This window comes from Chiloscyllium punctatum, chromosome 12, assembly GCF_047496795.1.
Source record: "Chiloscyllium punctatum isolate Juve2018m chromosome 12, sChiPun1.3, whole genome shotgun sequence".
Taxonomy (NCBI): domain Eukaryota; kingdom Metazoa; phylum Chordata; class Chondrichthyes; order Orectolobiformes; family Hemiscylliidae; genus Chiloscyllium; species Chiloscyllium punctatum.
The window spans coordinates 35,491,514-35,507,500 of record NC_092750.1 but is presented as its reverse complement, the minus strand read 5'-3'; the positions used below and the strand labels follow the sequence as shown (position 1 = coordinate 35,507,500).

At 40.9% G+C, this 15,987-nt stretch overlaps 1 protein-coding gene across 2 annotated transcripts in view; it reads right to left on the bottom strand.

Moving 5' to 3' along the window:
• ccdc66 (coiled-coil domain containing 66) overlaps window positions 1–15,987 on the bottom strand; it is a 78,821-nt gene that overhangs the window by 29,064 nt on the left and 33,770 nt on the right. For both annotated transcript variants that reach the window (XM_072582328.1, XM_072582327.1), the window contains 7 exons: window positions 11,562–11,741; window positions 10,233–10,364; window positions 8,949–9,220; window positions 5,123–5,207; window positions 2,894–3,055; window positions 1,483–1,627; window positions 1,237–1,362 (listed from right to left, as the gene is read on the bottom strand). In XM_072582328.1, the coding sequence (XP_072438429.1) occupies window positions 1,237–1,362; window positions 1,483–1,627; window positions 2,894–3,055; window positions 5,123–5,207; window positions 8,949–9,220; window positions 10,233–10,364; window positions 11,562–11,741 (1,102 nt within the window). The remainder of the gene's footprint in view (window positions 1–1,236; window positions 1,363–1,482; window positions 1,628–2,893; window positions 3,056–5,122; window positions 5,208–8,948; window positions 9,221–10,232; window positions 10,365–11,561; window positions 11,742–15,987) is intronic.

The window sequence follows — 15,987 nt, the reverse complement described above, 5'->3', positions numbered from 1 at the left end:
CACAGATGAAACAATATGAATTGTGAGATATTTTCTTAGAAAAACAAACATAATCAACCAGGATCTTGGGTTCATGTCACACTACAGGTGGCCCTACTAAAATACATACACACACACAAACACGTACGTATGTACTTACGTACGTAGACACTCTCTTACACATGCTCTTTCTCAGACATACACACCATCTTCTCCCAACCCCCCTCCACCCAATAGGCATATACATACAAACACACACCCGCACATGCACTCTCTCTCTTTCATCACATGCACGCATAAGTCTATGGGGTGAATTTACATTTGCAGAATTAATTGCTGATACATCCTATTTTGTTCAAAAGACACACAATCTGCAGGCAGTCAACCCATTTAACATTTTATAAATTCCAATTTTGGAAACAGAACCAGTCTGACTCAAGTTTGGGATACTCTAACCTCACATCTTTGATGCATTGTCTGAGTTGAGATGTCACTTTTTTTTATAAAACCTAAAGTTATCTCGAGAATGTGACTTGATAGTAGTTCTGGGATTTCCATATTAACAAACTGAAACCTGTAACCCATTCTAAGATGAGAGACTTAACAGCAATCTATGTTTGTTCAATATATCATATCAGTTGCAAAACACTGTGATCTTCTGCTAAAATTTCTGTATCTTATGATCCTGCTCCACAGCTACCTGATGAAGGAGCCGTGCTCTGAAAGCTAGTACTTCCAAATATATCTGTGGAACGATAATCTGGTGTTGTGTGATTTTTGAGTTAACCAAGAATTATAGAGGTAGTGCAGGAAAGTGGCATTGAGTAGATGATCAACCATAATCTAAGCAAAAGGCAAAGTAAGCTCAATGGGTTAAATGGCCTATTTCTGTTCCTATGTCCATGGATAAGTTACTAAAGCTTTGTGGACAGACTGGAAGATCTGACAAAACTCTTTACAGAACAGAGATGGTTAAGAGATTTTATAGAGCTATTCACATATCAAGCAATGTTTAGGATGAATAAATAAACTGTTTCAAACAGTAAAAGGTGGTTACGCACAAGGGACAGACATAAGGTGACTGACAACAGCACCAGCAACAACCAACTAGCAAACCAATGGCTGAAGTGCTTGAGAGAAAAGTTCAATGTTGTTGTAAATAGACCAGGCTAAGTGGACAGATGATATTGCCATCATATTTGGGCAGTCTTGTGGTTTTGTAAAATTCAGCAAGTCTTTTGCTGAACAAATACTGACCCGTTTGGATACCTCTGTCTTTTCTTGAAGAATCTTTTTCCGATTCAGCTTGTCCCAGTACCTCACTAACCTCTTCACAATCATGGCTGCCAGGTACTGTGCAGGAACTTGTGCAGTCTGTGATATCTGTCAGTTATAAATAATGTAGTCAATCAAAAGGAAGTGAAAAAGTGTTGAGAACAATCCTTACTACATTCTTTGACAATAACCAAATTTTAGAATTTGTAGTGATTATCTCTTACATACCTTCTACATTCTTCTGTAGATTTGAAATATCATGCCCTTTACGAACCAACTCTCTAATGCGCTGTTCTTGTTTCTGCCTTTGTGCCTCTTCTTGTGCCCTCTGTACAGTTTCATAAAGCATGTTGATTTTACGATTATGGAATTCCTAGAAGATCAAAGATACTTCAAAATATATCATTTTTTAGGTTTTGCTTATAACGAACAAGGAGTCATTATTCTAATTTTTTTTTAACTACAAATTCATAATTTGTTAGTTTTGTCAATTAATTAGCTGTTGTCAAAAAAACTTCCACCAAAGTTTAAGATTTGCAATTACACTTTCTTCAGACAAAATGGCACTCTCAATGCACTTTGACGCAGCAAATACAATTTCAGACATTACTGACAATGTGAAGTTCTAGGGAAGATTTTGGGCAGATTGCCAGAGCTGCGGAAGCAAACAAAAGGATAGTTTAGCCTAGACTTTTTTGTCACTGCAGATTCAAGGTGCATATTTAGTAGATGGGAACCTGGTGTCTCAAACCTATATCCCAGACCTCAGCTGATTTATCCATAATCTAGACTATTTGTACTTTCTTAGGTTAGCTCACCCAGACTCCATGGCCAACAGATAGGGGTCAGGATTGACTATGGCAAGTGTTAGAAAGCCTGCCACCACAGAGTGGTTGATAGCTGCCTCTTTTCTATCTATTTAAGCTTCCAGATGAATTTGTTTTAATAAGAACACAGCCAAGCCAATGCAATCAATTACAGAGTTTTTTTTTGTCTATTAACATTTGAGTGGTTTCTCTAATGCCCGGAAACATGAAGCCCCATTACAGACATTATCGATAAAAGTAAATGTGATTTATGCTTTTCGTATTTTTATAGTACTTTGCTGCCAATTAATTACTCATTAGAATGGGTATCATTGTTCGCAAGGCAAATATAGTAAATATTTTGTCTGCAGCAAGATCCCGCAAAAAAGTACAAATAGGATTCATGAGTTTGGCAGTGTTGTTTGTTTGAAGAACGTTGGTCAGAACACTTCGAACATGGAAACAAGAATCTAAGTACCATACTGATTCTAGAGTTCTAGAGAGGACACAACATTCTCACAGGATGTGTACACCTAGAGTTTCTTTTCAGTTCACAGAATGGAAGTAGAATGCATGGCTATCTAACAAAAAGATATGAAGAGTTCCATCAGTTGAGCCAATAAACTGTAAAAAAAAACCTAAGTACTGAATTAAGTTTTGAGATAACAATATATTTTTGTCAGTGCATCAAGGATTATGAAATGTATATTACTCAGTTAAATATCCGAAAAAGCACTAAACTTAGTTGCAGATCAGATAGTATTTTTAAAACTCAGTAAAGATATTGCTCAACAGGAGCTCCACCCATAATTTAAATTGTTAACAACACCTACTTCTTTTTCCCTTTGTGCTCGTGTTTCTTCCTCATATTGTTGCCTCAATTTTTCTCTCTCCTTTGCCAAACGAAGTTCTTCCTTTTGTTCTTCTTTGCGTTTCTGATCTTCTTCCAACTGCTTCTGCTTGCGGCGCTCCTCCACTTGGATGGCTATAGCTTTCTAAAGAACAAGACTAAATAAATTAACAATCATGTCATGAAAGATAGCAATTAATTTTATATTATCTACTATCTCCTTAAAATATCATTAAATATGATCTAAACAATGTAAAGTGGTGATGAAACCTTGTTCTTTGAATTAGTAGGAAATAGGTTATTTAGTCAATTCCTCAGTGTTGTTTCATTTTTATATCTTAACAGAATTCCACATTTTGTACTGTTCATCTGTGATCCTGTTTGTGCTGTTTGTGATAGCTTGAGTGAAACCACGTAGTTACGTTTCTTAGAAACAGGAATAGAGACTGTACTTCAAATAATGTAATAGACATCCAGGATCCTTATCATTGTAATCTCCAGAAACTGTGAACAAAGTTGTTCAAGTGGGGAGTTTCTGGTGCATTGTATATGAAATCCAGAAATATTTAATCAGATTCAAGTACTGGACTCAACTGGTGTAAAACATCTGTGGCTTGAAAAAGGAGAAAATTGTCCACAGATACAAGCATCTTTCATGATGTGGAGAGATTAGAAAATCTGGTTTTGTTCTCAAGAGAAGAGAAACAGAAGGATTGATTTATTACAGGAATCCAAAACTCAGAGGGATTATGATGGAATAAATAAAATATGCTTCGATAGTGGCAGAAGTAACTTAAAAAAGAGAATTGGATACTTACCATCAATAATACCTACAAAGCTCAAGTCAGAAGGTTGATGGACTACTTTCTACTTGCCTGAAAGAGTGCTGTCCTTCCAGAAATAAAAGCGAAGCTTACTACCATCTCAGATAAAACAGCCCACTTAACCTTCATCCCACCAAGAAATTAAGCATTTGATCCCTCAGTAACATCAAATAGTGGCTACAATCTGTACTAACTACAAGATGCACTGCAACAATGTAGCAAGGATAAGGACTTCGATAGGACTTTCCAAACACGCAGCTCTCCCATCTAGAAGAACTAGAACAATACACAAATGGAACATCACCATCCACAACAAGTACTCCACCAAGCCACACACTCTCCCCACTTGAATCTACAGCTCTATTCCTTCAGTCTTATCAAAATCTGAGAACTCCCTTCCTAATAATGCTGTTGGTGTGGTTTCTCCACATGGACTGCAGCATTTCAAGAAAACAACTCACCATCATCTTCTCAAATGATGGGTTAATGTTGACCTTGCTAATAATGCTCAAATCCAATTAAAAAGATTGCAGGGGCATGTAAAAAGAGAACAGGAGTGGAACTAATAGCTGACACAAAGAGTGATATTGCGGTTGAGGTCAGAGGGAAGCATCAATTACTTTCTAGACTCCTTCACAAGCTAGAACAAATTTTAAATTTAACTAGAGTGATCATCTAACCAATTAACTAGGCATAGGCTCTATCTGGTAATAATAGAAACAATTCAGCCAGGGTTTATTTTGTTAAGGATAATAGATTTAAAACTTTAACAAACATGCAAAGATTATTGATTTTACAAAATTTAGAATATGCAAAGATAGAAATGACTCATATTCTAAAATCCCAAACATGAAGCAAATACGGGTAACAGACAATGATGCTGTAATCAAGTAGATCCTACAGATTCCTCAGCAACAGACCGCAGGTCTTAATAACATAGCGGGTCACCAAATCTCATTAAAACTTCACAAGGGATTATGATTCATGTTTGAACTATCTGTAGCACTAAATACAAAATAATGAAATTCAACATAGTGGGCTTAAGTATAATGTGCCAAATCATCTCCTATGTTTTTAGATTTTACAGTTCTTTTGACACTGGTCAGAGATAAACTTATGCAAGGATTGTAACACATTGCTTCACTTTTGGGTTGTGGATATGGGTAGAGAACCCAAAGGAATGAAGGAAATCTACTGGAAATTATATGTTAACAATACTTCCTTGGTTTTTTGATTTTGAGATCTTGCCTGATTCCATAAATTGTTATTCTTTAACAATAGTACAATGGAGGAATCAAAAGACTGCATATAAACCAAACGATGAAAATTGACTATTTAAATCATGCATGCGTGAGATTGTTTTCTTAAAACAAAGATAATACGATCACCTGGTGTTCTAGTTGCTTCTTTCGACGCAAATCTCGTTCCTCAATCTGTGCTGGGTCTAATAAAGCAGTCATGGATCGCAGAAAGCTGAAAAGTCATAATGTTGAAATATTTATAGCATTCTTTTAAGATTTGGTAATGTTGAAAGCACGATAAAACAATAAGTAGTACTAAAATAAATATATAACCTGACTGTCAAATATGATAGACTAGTTTATTAGGTATAACTCAAACAGACATGCATAAATTATTGACCAAAAGGTTGAGACTTTAATTTGCTGTTCACAAGTTAACTTAAGGTAAATATGGTTGAATATATCATAGTACATCAAATAGCATGTAATTAAACAGATCCCACAAATGTTTTCAGCAAATCCCCATGCCCCCATGATAATGACATTGAGAGTCACTAAATCTCATTAAAATTCTTAAAAACTGCATTCCAGCACTTACTCATAAGCAAAACTAAAGCATTTCACAAGTGGCAAGCTTCACCAAGTCAATTGTAACACTGGATTTTTCTTGAGCTCTTCTTGCACAAATGCACAAAGCAAATACTGATGTGGATATTCAACATCCAGTGTCAACTTTACTGAACTATGATTTGGAGATGCCGGTGTTGGACTGGGGTGTACAAAGTTAAAAATCATGCAACACCACATTATAGTCCAACAGGTTTAATTGGAAGCATACTAGCTTTCAGAGGAACGCTCCTTCATCAGGTGATCACCTGATGAAGGAGTGTCACTTCGAAAGCTAGTGTGCTTCCAATTAAACCTGTTGGACTATAACCTGGTGTTGTGTGATTTTTACTGAACTATGATATGTGTGCAAACCCTTCACAGATAATAGGATTTTCCTGAGCTCTAACTACAGAGCTATTCAAATAATTTAGGTCATCCTTCGAGACCCAACTATCTAGAACATATGTAGCTCAGCTGACTAACTTTTAACTGTGCACAGGCTTCTTCCGAGCACTTCACAGCTTCTTGGACTTTGCTACAGCCTCTTAGCGAGTTTTTTAAAAAATTCACTCATTGGTTGTGGGCATCGCTTGCTGAACCAGCATTTATGATCCAGTCCTAGTTGGCCTTGAGAAGGTGGTGGTGAGGTACCTTCTCAAACCTTTGCAGTCCATGTGCTGTAGGTAGATCCACAATGCTCTTAGAGAAGGAATTCCAGGACCTTTACTCAGTGACAGTAGAGGAGTGGAGATATACTTCCAAGTCAGATTGGTGAGTGGGTTGGAGGCAAACTTGTAAGCGTTATCGCTCCCAGGTACCTGCTGCTCATGTCCTTCTGGATCGAAATGGTTGTGGGTTGGGAAGATACTGTCTAAAGATCTTTCATGAATTTCTGCAGTGCATCTTGTAGACAGTATACATGTCTGCAACCGAGCAGACAGAATTGATGTTTGTCCGTGTGATGCCACTCAAGCAGGCTGCTTTATCCTGGACAATGTTAAGCATAGAGTGCTGTTGGAGCTGCACTCATCCAGGCAAGTGGGGAGTATTCAATTACACTTCCGATTTTTATTTTAAAATATACTGCGACATCTATAATAACTAACTTTTCTGGTTCACTATAACTGACAGTGCTATATTTGCTATTTGTTCGAGCAATTTGAACATTTTCTTTATCTGTTGCATAATCAATAGGCATTTCTTCGAAAGCTTGTTCACAAGCTCTGAATAGGCCAGCACTTATTCCCCATCCTGAATTACTTTCAAGGAAGTAGCGTTGAGCTGCCTTCGTGAACTATTACAGACCACCTGGAATACATAAATCCACCATGTTGTTTGGGAAAATTGTCTATCTGTTGACCCAGTGACAGTGAAGAAATACAAAATGGTTCCAAGTCAGGATAGTGTTCGACCTGGAGGGCAGCTTATAAGTGGTGGATGTTCCTCTGACTTTGCTGCCATTGTCCTCCGAAGGAGCAAAGGCTGAGAGTTTGGAAGCTGCTATTGCAGTTGCTTTGGTGAGTTGCTGCAGTGCTAAAAGGGAATGAATATTGAAGATGGTGGATGGAGTTTCAGTCAAGCATGCTACTTTGGATGGTATGAGCCTGGAGTGTAGTTGGAGCTGCACTTATTTAGGAAGGTAAAGAGTGTTCGATCACATTCCTGTCTTGTGTTATTTCGGTACAGTACAGGCATTGTGGAGACAGGAGCCAAATTCCTAGTCTCTGATCTCAGTAGCCACAGTATCTGATGTCTGGTCAGTTCAGTTTCTGGACAATAGTAACCCTCTGAAGGCTGGGGATAGTTGGGGATTCAGTGATAGCAATGCTGTTGAATATCAAGGGAGATAGGTAGATTCTTACATGTTGGAGATGGTTACTGTATAGCATGTAATTGACATGAATAACTTGGTTTTTATTCAAATATTGCTATTTGGACATGGGCTGTTTAAATGTCTGAGGAGTGGTGAATGGTGTTAAAACATTGTGCAGTCATCGATGAACATTCCCACTTGTGACGTTATAAGGGAGAAAAGATTATTGATGAATTAGTTAAAGATGGTTGGGTCTGGGACACGACACCAAGGAACATTCTGCACTGATGTCCCAAGACTAAAATGATCAATCACCAACAACCATAACTATCTTCCTTCATAAATAGGCATGACTCCATCCTGAAGACAGCTGTCCATGGTTTCCACTAACTCCAATATTGCTCCTTTGTTCCACACCTGATCAAATGCTGCCTTCATGTCAAGGGCAGTCATTCTTGCCTCACCTCTGTAGTTTAGCTCTTCGGTCCATGTTTGAAGGAAGGCTGTAAGGAGGGTAGGAGTTGAGTGGGCCTGTAGGAACCTGACCTGAAGGTCAGTGAGTTCAAGTGCTGCTCAAAAGCATCATCAACCTCTTTCAGCACTTTGCTAATGAAGGAGAGTAGATAGATAGGACAGTAGCTGTCCAGGTTAGAGTTGTCCTGTTTTTTATGCACAAAACATACCTGTGTAGTCTTCCATATTGATAGGGAGATACTAGTGTTGTAGCATTTTGCAGCTCAGCTAGGGACATGGCTGGTTCTGTAGCACAAGTCTTCAACATTACTGCCACAATGTCTATAAACTTTAGCTGTTTTTTAATATCATGTGGAGTAAATCAAATTGGCTGAAGATTGGCATGTGTGATGCTGGGGACCTCACGTGAAGGCAGAAATTGTTCATACATATGGCAAAGAAGCATGCAATTATTTCAGCTACGTCCTCTGTCATCATGGAAATAAAAACATCCGATGTGCTTCACACAAGTATGGTAAACAAACTTTAACACTGCACCACAAAAGCGCCATTAGAATAAATGACCAGGAGACAGATTTTATGGAAGTGTCTTAAACGAGGAATGAGAGATTATGAAGTGAAGAGGTTTAAGAGGAGAATTTCAGAGACTAAAAGACAACATCATGAATGGCTAGCAATTAAAATCACAGAAGTTCAGGAGGCCAGAATTACAGGAGCACAGTTAGCTTAGAGGGTTTTGGAGCTGGAACAGATTGCAAAGATAGGAAGGTGAGGCATGGATGGATGAGAAACCAAGGATGGAGATTTTAATATTGAGGGATTGTTTGATGGGGAGCTCGTGTGAAAGACTGAACATAGATGTTATGGCTGTGAGCGACAAGGTGGAAGTCTCAGTTTGCAGTTTTGGATTATCAGGTTTACTGAGGACCGAATGTGAAAGGCCAGCCAGTAATGTGCTGGAATCAAGTATGAACATAACAAAGACATAGATGAGAGATGAGAGTTTAAATATTAGATGAGTTGAGGGAGTGAAAGAGTCATGCAGTGGAACATATAAAAATTGTAGATGAGCCTAACCTAGTCTTCTGTGGGTTAGACAGCACATCAGGTCCCATAAAAGTGCCAATGTTGCTGACATTTTCTCCAGTGGAAGAGTTATGGTGACTGAGTACAGGAACAGTGAGTGTAGGAAACTGCTGTAACTCAGACAATGCACTTTGTTCTTCATCTCCCTTTTCAGAAGATTTTTCTAGTGTTGATTCAGAAGTGTGCACAGAAATTGGAGTCAGTTGCTCAGGTTTCCTCTGGTAAGAATCAAAATGCATAGCCCATCTGTTGTGATCATCGCCCTATTAAAGCAAAAGACAGGCAATGATTGATTGTTAGAAAAGTGTAGGGAAACTTTTAACCCACCCCAACTGGCTGGACCATTGTGGTACTTAATTAAAATAGTCCTACAAAGACTTTGCCCATTTCTACTAGATTTCCAAAGACATTTATTTGAACTAAATCATATTTTAATGTAGTCAATGCACTACCTGATTTATTAAGTGCTACACCTTGTTGTGTCATTATTACTTGAATGGCATTTTAAAAGGGCTGCTGCAAAAGGTACCCACCAAGGCCACCCTAATCATTAAAACTCAAAGGGAAAGAACCAGGAGGCCAGACTGAAATTAGAATTTTCCATACCAGGGCTAAAAGAAGCAGGAAAGATTCTGGACCTCATAAGTTTTCTGGATTCTATACCTTTGAAATGTGAAATGGCTTTGATGCCCTTCCCACAATTTATTTAGCTACCAGTATTTCAACACTGGAGTCTGCAGTTTTACCTGCCCATAGTCAGCCAGCTGTCTTTTTTTTGACCATTTTCATTAGAGAATTGTCTGGCTGTTTGGTGGTAGCAAATGAGGGTAGGGAGTAAAAAAACTGCTGAACTTCAAACTGAAAATTAATTCCACCATCCTCCACCTTTCACCCTCTCTCACGCACACATTCTCTGTCAGTCTGTCTCGCTCACGCACACACACGCCACACACACACCACACAGAAGCACCAAAGTGATTATACTGATCAAATGAATCACTCATGGATACAAAACAAATGATGTGATTATAAATTGGGAAATCATTTTATGCCTCACCAACCTTTCCCAATTGAGTGGGAAATACATACACCCAAAAGCTGCCTTAAGTTAGGAGATAAAAGCATAATTTACATCTCTACTGTATAGCTCTACTACTGATCTCAATATACTTTACATTAGAGATAAAGTAGATATTTTCCTTTTGAATTAATTAAATAAACTCCAAATCTTATGGCCACAGAATTAAAGGTTGGATAAGTTGTTTCCACGTGTACCTCTGAATATTTTAGCTTTTCTTGCATCTTCCTAATTTTTACTTCCTCTCTTTGTTTATCCAGTTCTTGGAGCCACTTCTTTTGTTGATCACGTTTTACTGCACTGAAAGGATGATCTAGTGGTGCAGATTCCTATATAACACCAAAAGGAAACACTTCAAAACACTTTGCAGAATAAATTAACTTAAAGATAAGCAGATATCACCCTACATGTGATTTGATGGTTTGCTAACGGGATAACTGGAAGTCTTTGATGATGCAATGATTCCACCAATTAATATTTTCATTTAATTCTGTGTGCATAACATACATTTAGTACAACAATAACTTCAAAAAATAAAATTAACACCTGTTGTTAGCTGAGGACAAACAGGATGGATTAAGGGACATACTTTGGCACCAATCCAGATATATAGGGTCAAATTTTTATCATATCAATATGAATTACACTATTGTATGCTGGGTCAGTTTAGACTGATAAATTTACACTGCAATACAGAAGATTGAAAGTGTATTTACTGTTGCAACAATATAGTTAAATATATCATATTGTTTTTGATAGTTATCTAGCATCAATACATCAACGTGCCTTTGATTAATAAAATTAATGTACTGTTCAGACAATGAAGCGGGAATAAGGTTTAATGGTAGCATTCTCAATTCTGTGTTGGATCATATCCCATTCCGGACAATTCTGGTGAATAGAGACATGCGGCCCAGCTCTGAAATATGGAATACTCTGGAATATTCTGGCAACCAGCGGGAGTGAGAATAGGTGATACAGTTTACGCTGTCACCCAAACTCTGTTATTTTGTGGACTGTGTAGTTCAAACTGTTCCCATCATACATGATATGGGGATAACTTGACATAGAAGGTGGTCATAGAAGGAGAATTCACGTGCCTGCACCTAATATTGTCAATCAACCTGCAAACTTTTCCACTAACGGTGCTTTCCAAAGGAAATGTGTGAAAATATCAAAAGGGTAAAGCAAGAACTTTTTATATTTTATTCATTCATGGGCCATGAACATTGCTGGCCAGGCCAATATTTATTGCCCAGAGGGCAGCTGCAGTCAAGAGTTAACCATTGGTTGTAAACCTAATCAAAAGATTAACATGACAGCAAGTCAATTTTCACAACAGAAATGCATTCTCAGTTTAAAAAAAAATCAGTCCAGCTCAAATACAATAAACTTATTTGGCAGAATTAGTTATTCATAACTCTTTTCTTTCGAAGTAATACTGTTCACTTCACCATTAGATTCTTCAGCAAGAAACATATTACTTTCTCATGAAACATCAGGGGAAGAACATCAGTTTTTCTTACCCCAAGGACAAAAGCTGAACGGATGGCAGCAGGTAAATCTGGAAAACTAAAGCTCGAAGCTTTACCAACATTAGGATCTGAAGGAATGTTTATATCCACAGTGTTCACTGTAGTGGGGGCTGTGTTAATCACTCGACTGTCAGTACATGGTCCGGATGCAGTTGGTAACGTTGCTTGTGACTAAGAGAAACAAAGGCAACAATCTGCACATTGTAACTTGATAACATACAGTAGCATTCTCGGCATTATACTAGATTATGCTAGAAAGATTTAGAGTTAGTGGTTGGCTAAAACTTAAAAAAACATTCGAGGGAGAAGCTTGCCAAGAGGTGTCCAAAATGAAAAACCTTTCACATACACGTGTTTGGATTCTGATCCATTAAAGTTCTAATACATCAGGGACTGTATTTTAATTAATTTGTATTATCTGAAATTTGTTAAATTGCAGATTGAGGCTAAATAAACAGAAATAAATTGTGTCTTTTGGACATTTTCTTCAATTTACTTATGTGAAAGCAACATAGAACATAGAAAAGAATAGCACAGAACAGGCCAATCGGCCCACGATGTTGTGCTGAGGTTTATTCCTAATCTAAAATAAAATAACCTAACCTAAGCACGCCTCAATGCACTGCTGTCCATGTGTATGTCCAGCAGTCGCTTAAATGTCCGTAATGACTCTGCTTCCACCACCACCGCTAGCAACACATTCCATGCATTCAGAACTCTCTGTGTAAAGAAGCTACCTCTGACGTATCCTCAATACCCTCCTCCTAATATCTTAAAACTATGACCCCTCGTGCCAGTCAATCCTACCTTGGGAAAACGTCTCTGGCTATTGACTCTATCCTTGCCTCACATTAACATAAATACATCGATCAGGTCACCTCTCTTCCTCCTTCTCTCCAGAGAGAAACGTCCAAGCTTATTCAACCTCACTTTGTAAGACAAGCACCCCCTTTCTTTGCACCCCCTCCAAAGCCTCCATATCTTTCCTATAATAGGGTGACAAAACTGGACACAATATTCTAAGTCTAGATTAGAGTGGTGCTGGAAAAGCACAGCAGGTCAGGCAGCATCCGAGGAGTAGGAAAATCGACATTTCGGGCAAAGCCCTTCATCAGGACTGAAGGCAGGGAGCATCCAAGGTGGAGAGATAAATTGGAGGTGGGGGGGGAGAAGGTTGCAAAAAGTACAATAGGTGGATGGGGGGTGGGGATGAAGTTGGTACGTCAGAGAGGAGGGTGGAGCGGATAGGTGGGAAGGAAGATTGGCAGGTAGGACAGGTCATGAGGATGGTGTTGAGCTGGAAAGTTGTAACTGGGGTAAGGTCGGGGAAGAAGAAATGAGGAAACTGGGGAAGTCCACATGCCTTGGGGTTGAAGTGTTCCGAGGCAGAAGATGAGGCGTTCTTCCTCCAGGCATCGGGTGGTGAGGGAGCAGTAGTGGAGGAGGCCCAGGATCGGCATGTCCTCGGCAGAGTGGGAGGGAGAGTTGAATTGTTGGGCCACATGGTGGTGGGGTTGATTGGTGTGGGTGCCCCGGAGATGTTCCCTAAAGTGCTCTGCGAGAAGGTGTCCAGTCTCCCCAGTGTAGAGGAGACCGCATCGGGAGCAATGGATACAAGAAATGACATTGGTGGACGTGCAGGTGAAACTTTGGTGGTTGTGGAAGGCTCGTTTAGGGCTTTGGATGGAGGTGAGGGGGGAGGTGTGGGTGCAGGTTTTGCAAATCCGGTGGTGGCAGGGGAAAGTGGGTTGTTGGGGGGGGTCGTGGACCTGACCAGGTAGTCACGGAGGGAACGGTCTTTGCAGAAAGGGGTTGGGAGGGAAATATATCACTGGTGGTGGGGTCCGTTTGGAGGGGGTGGATGAAGTGGTTTATGTGAAGGTTGGTAGGGTGGAAGGTTCTATCCTTCTTACAGTTGGAGGGGTGGGGCCTGAGGGTGGAATGTGGATGAGAGGTGTTGGAGGGCATTTTTAACCACGTGGGAAGGGAAATTGCAGTCTTTAAAGAAGGAGGCCATTTGTTGTGCTCTGTGGTGGAACTGGTCCTCCAGGGAGCAGAAACAGCGGAGGAGTTGGGAATATGAGATAGCATTTTTGCAGGAGGTAGGGTGAGAAGAGGTGTAATCCAGGTAGCTGTAGGAATGGGTGGGTTTGTAAAAAATGTCAATGTCATGTCGGTCGTCATTGATGGAGATGGAGAGGTCCAGGAAGGGGAGGGAGATGTCAGAGATGGTCTAGGTGAATTTAAGATCAGGGTGGAATGTCTTGGTGAAGTTGATGAGCTGCTCAACCTCCTCGTGGGAGCACGAGGTGGCGCCAATACAGTCATCAATGTAGCAGAGGAAGAGGTGGGGAGTAGTGCCGGTATAACTACAGAAGATGGACTGTTCTATGTAGCTGACAAAGAGACTAGCATAGCTGGGGCCCATACGGGCGCCCATGGCTATCCCTTTGGTCTGGAGGAAGTTGTAGGATTCAAAGGAGAAATTGTTACGGGTGCAGACCAGTTCAGCCAAATGAATGAGTGTCAGTGGAAGGGTACTGTTGGGGACGTCAGGAGAGGAAGAAACAGAGGACTTGGAGACCCTGGTCATGGCAGATGGAGGTGTAGAGGGATTGTGAGTCAAATTCCTTATTTGACTGAACTGGTCCTCACCCTTAACAATTTCTCCTTCGAATCCTCCCACTTCCTCCAGCCCAAAGGGATAGCCATGGGCACCCGTATGAGCCCCAGCTATGCCTGTCTCTTTGTTGGTTACATAGAACAGTCCATCTTCTGTTGTTATACCAGCATCACTCCCCACCTTTTCCTCCACTACTTTGATGACTGCATTGGCGCTACCTCATGCTCCCGTGAGGAGGTTGAGCAGTTCATCAACTTTACCAACACATTCCACCCAGACCTTAAATTCACCTGGACCATCTCTGACACCTCCCACCCCTTCCTGGACCTCTCCATCTCCATCAATGACAACCAACTTGACACTGACTTTTTTTTTTAAACAAACCCACCCACTCCCACAGCTACCTGGATTAAACCTCTTCCCACTCTACCTCCTGAAAAAAAAATGCTATCCCATTTTCCCAATTCCTCCGCCTCCGCCGTATCTGCTCCCAGGAGGGCCAGTTCCACCACAGAACACACCTACCTGATGGCCTCCTGCTTTAAAGACTGCAATTTCCCTTCCAACATGGTTAAAGATGCCCTCCAATGCATCTCATCCACATCCCGCACCTCTACCTTCAAACCCCACCCCCTTCAACCATAACAAAGCTAGAATCCCCCTCGTCCTCACCTTCCACTCTCCCAATCTTCGCATAAATCACATCATCCACCGACATTTCCACCACCTCCAAATGGACCCTACCACCAGGGATATATTTCCCTCCCTACCCCTTTCTGCAAAGACCACTCCTTCCATGACTATCTGGTCAGGTCCACACTCCCCAACAACCCATCCTCCCCTCCTGGCACCTTCCCCTGCCACCATCGGATTTGCAAATCCTGCGCCCACACCTTCCCCCTCAACTCATTCCAAGGCCCCAAAGGAGCCTTCCACATCTATCAAAGTTTCACCTGCACATCCACCAATGTCATTTATTGTATCCATTGCTCCCGATGCAGTCTCCTCTACACTGGGGAGACTGGACGCCTTCTCGCAGAGCGCTTTAAGGAACATCTCTGGGACACCTGCACCAATCAACCCCACTACCCTATGGCCCAACATTTCAACTCCCACCCCCCACTCAGCTGAGGACATGCAAGTCCTGGGTCTCCTCCACCGTCGCTCCCTCACCACCTGATGCCTGGAGGAAGAATGCCTCATCTTCCACCTCAGAACACTTCAACCCCATGGCATCAATGTGGATTTCACCAGTTTCCTCATTTCCCCTCCCCCCAACTCACCCCAGTTCCAACCTTCCAGCTCAGCACCATCCTCATGACCTGTCCTACTTGCCAACCTTCCTTCCCACCTATCCATTCCACCCTCCTCTCTGACCTATCACCTTCATCCCCACCCCCATTCACCTATTGTACTCTTTGCAACCTTCTCCCCACCCCCACCCCCCTCACATTTATCTCTTTCCCCGGAGGCTCCCTGCCTTCAGCCCTGATGAAGGGCTTTTGCCCGAAACGTTGATTTTCCTACTCCTTGGATGCTGCCTGATATGCTGAGCTTTTCCAGCACCACTCTAAATTTAGACTATTAACTAGATTATCATCTAGACTATTAACTACTCTATTAACCACTATTAACCACTCTAATCTGACTCTGATTTCCAGCATCTGCAGTCCTCACTTTTGCCTACAATATTCCAAGTGTGGTCTCACCAGGGTCTTGTAGAGCTGCAGCAAAACCTCGTGGCACTTAAACCTGATCGCCCTGTTAATGAAAGCCAAAACACCATATGCTTTC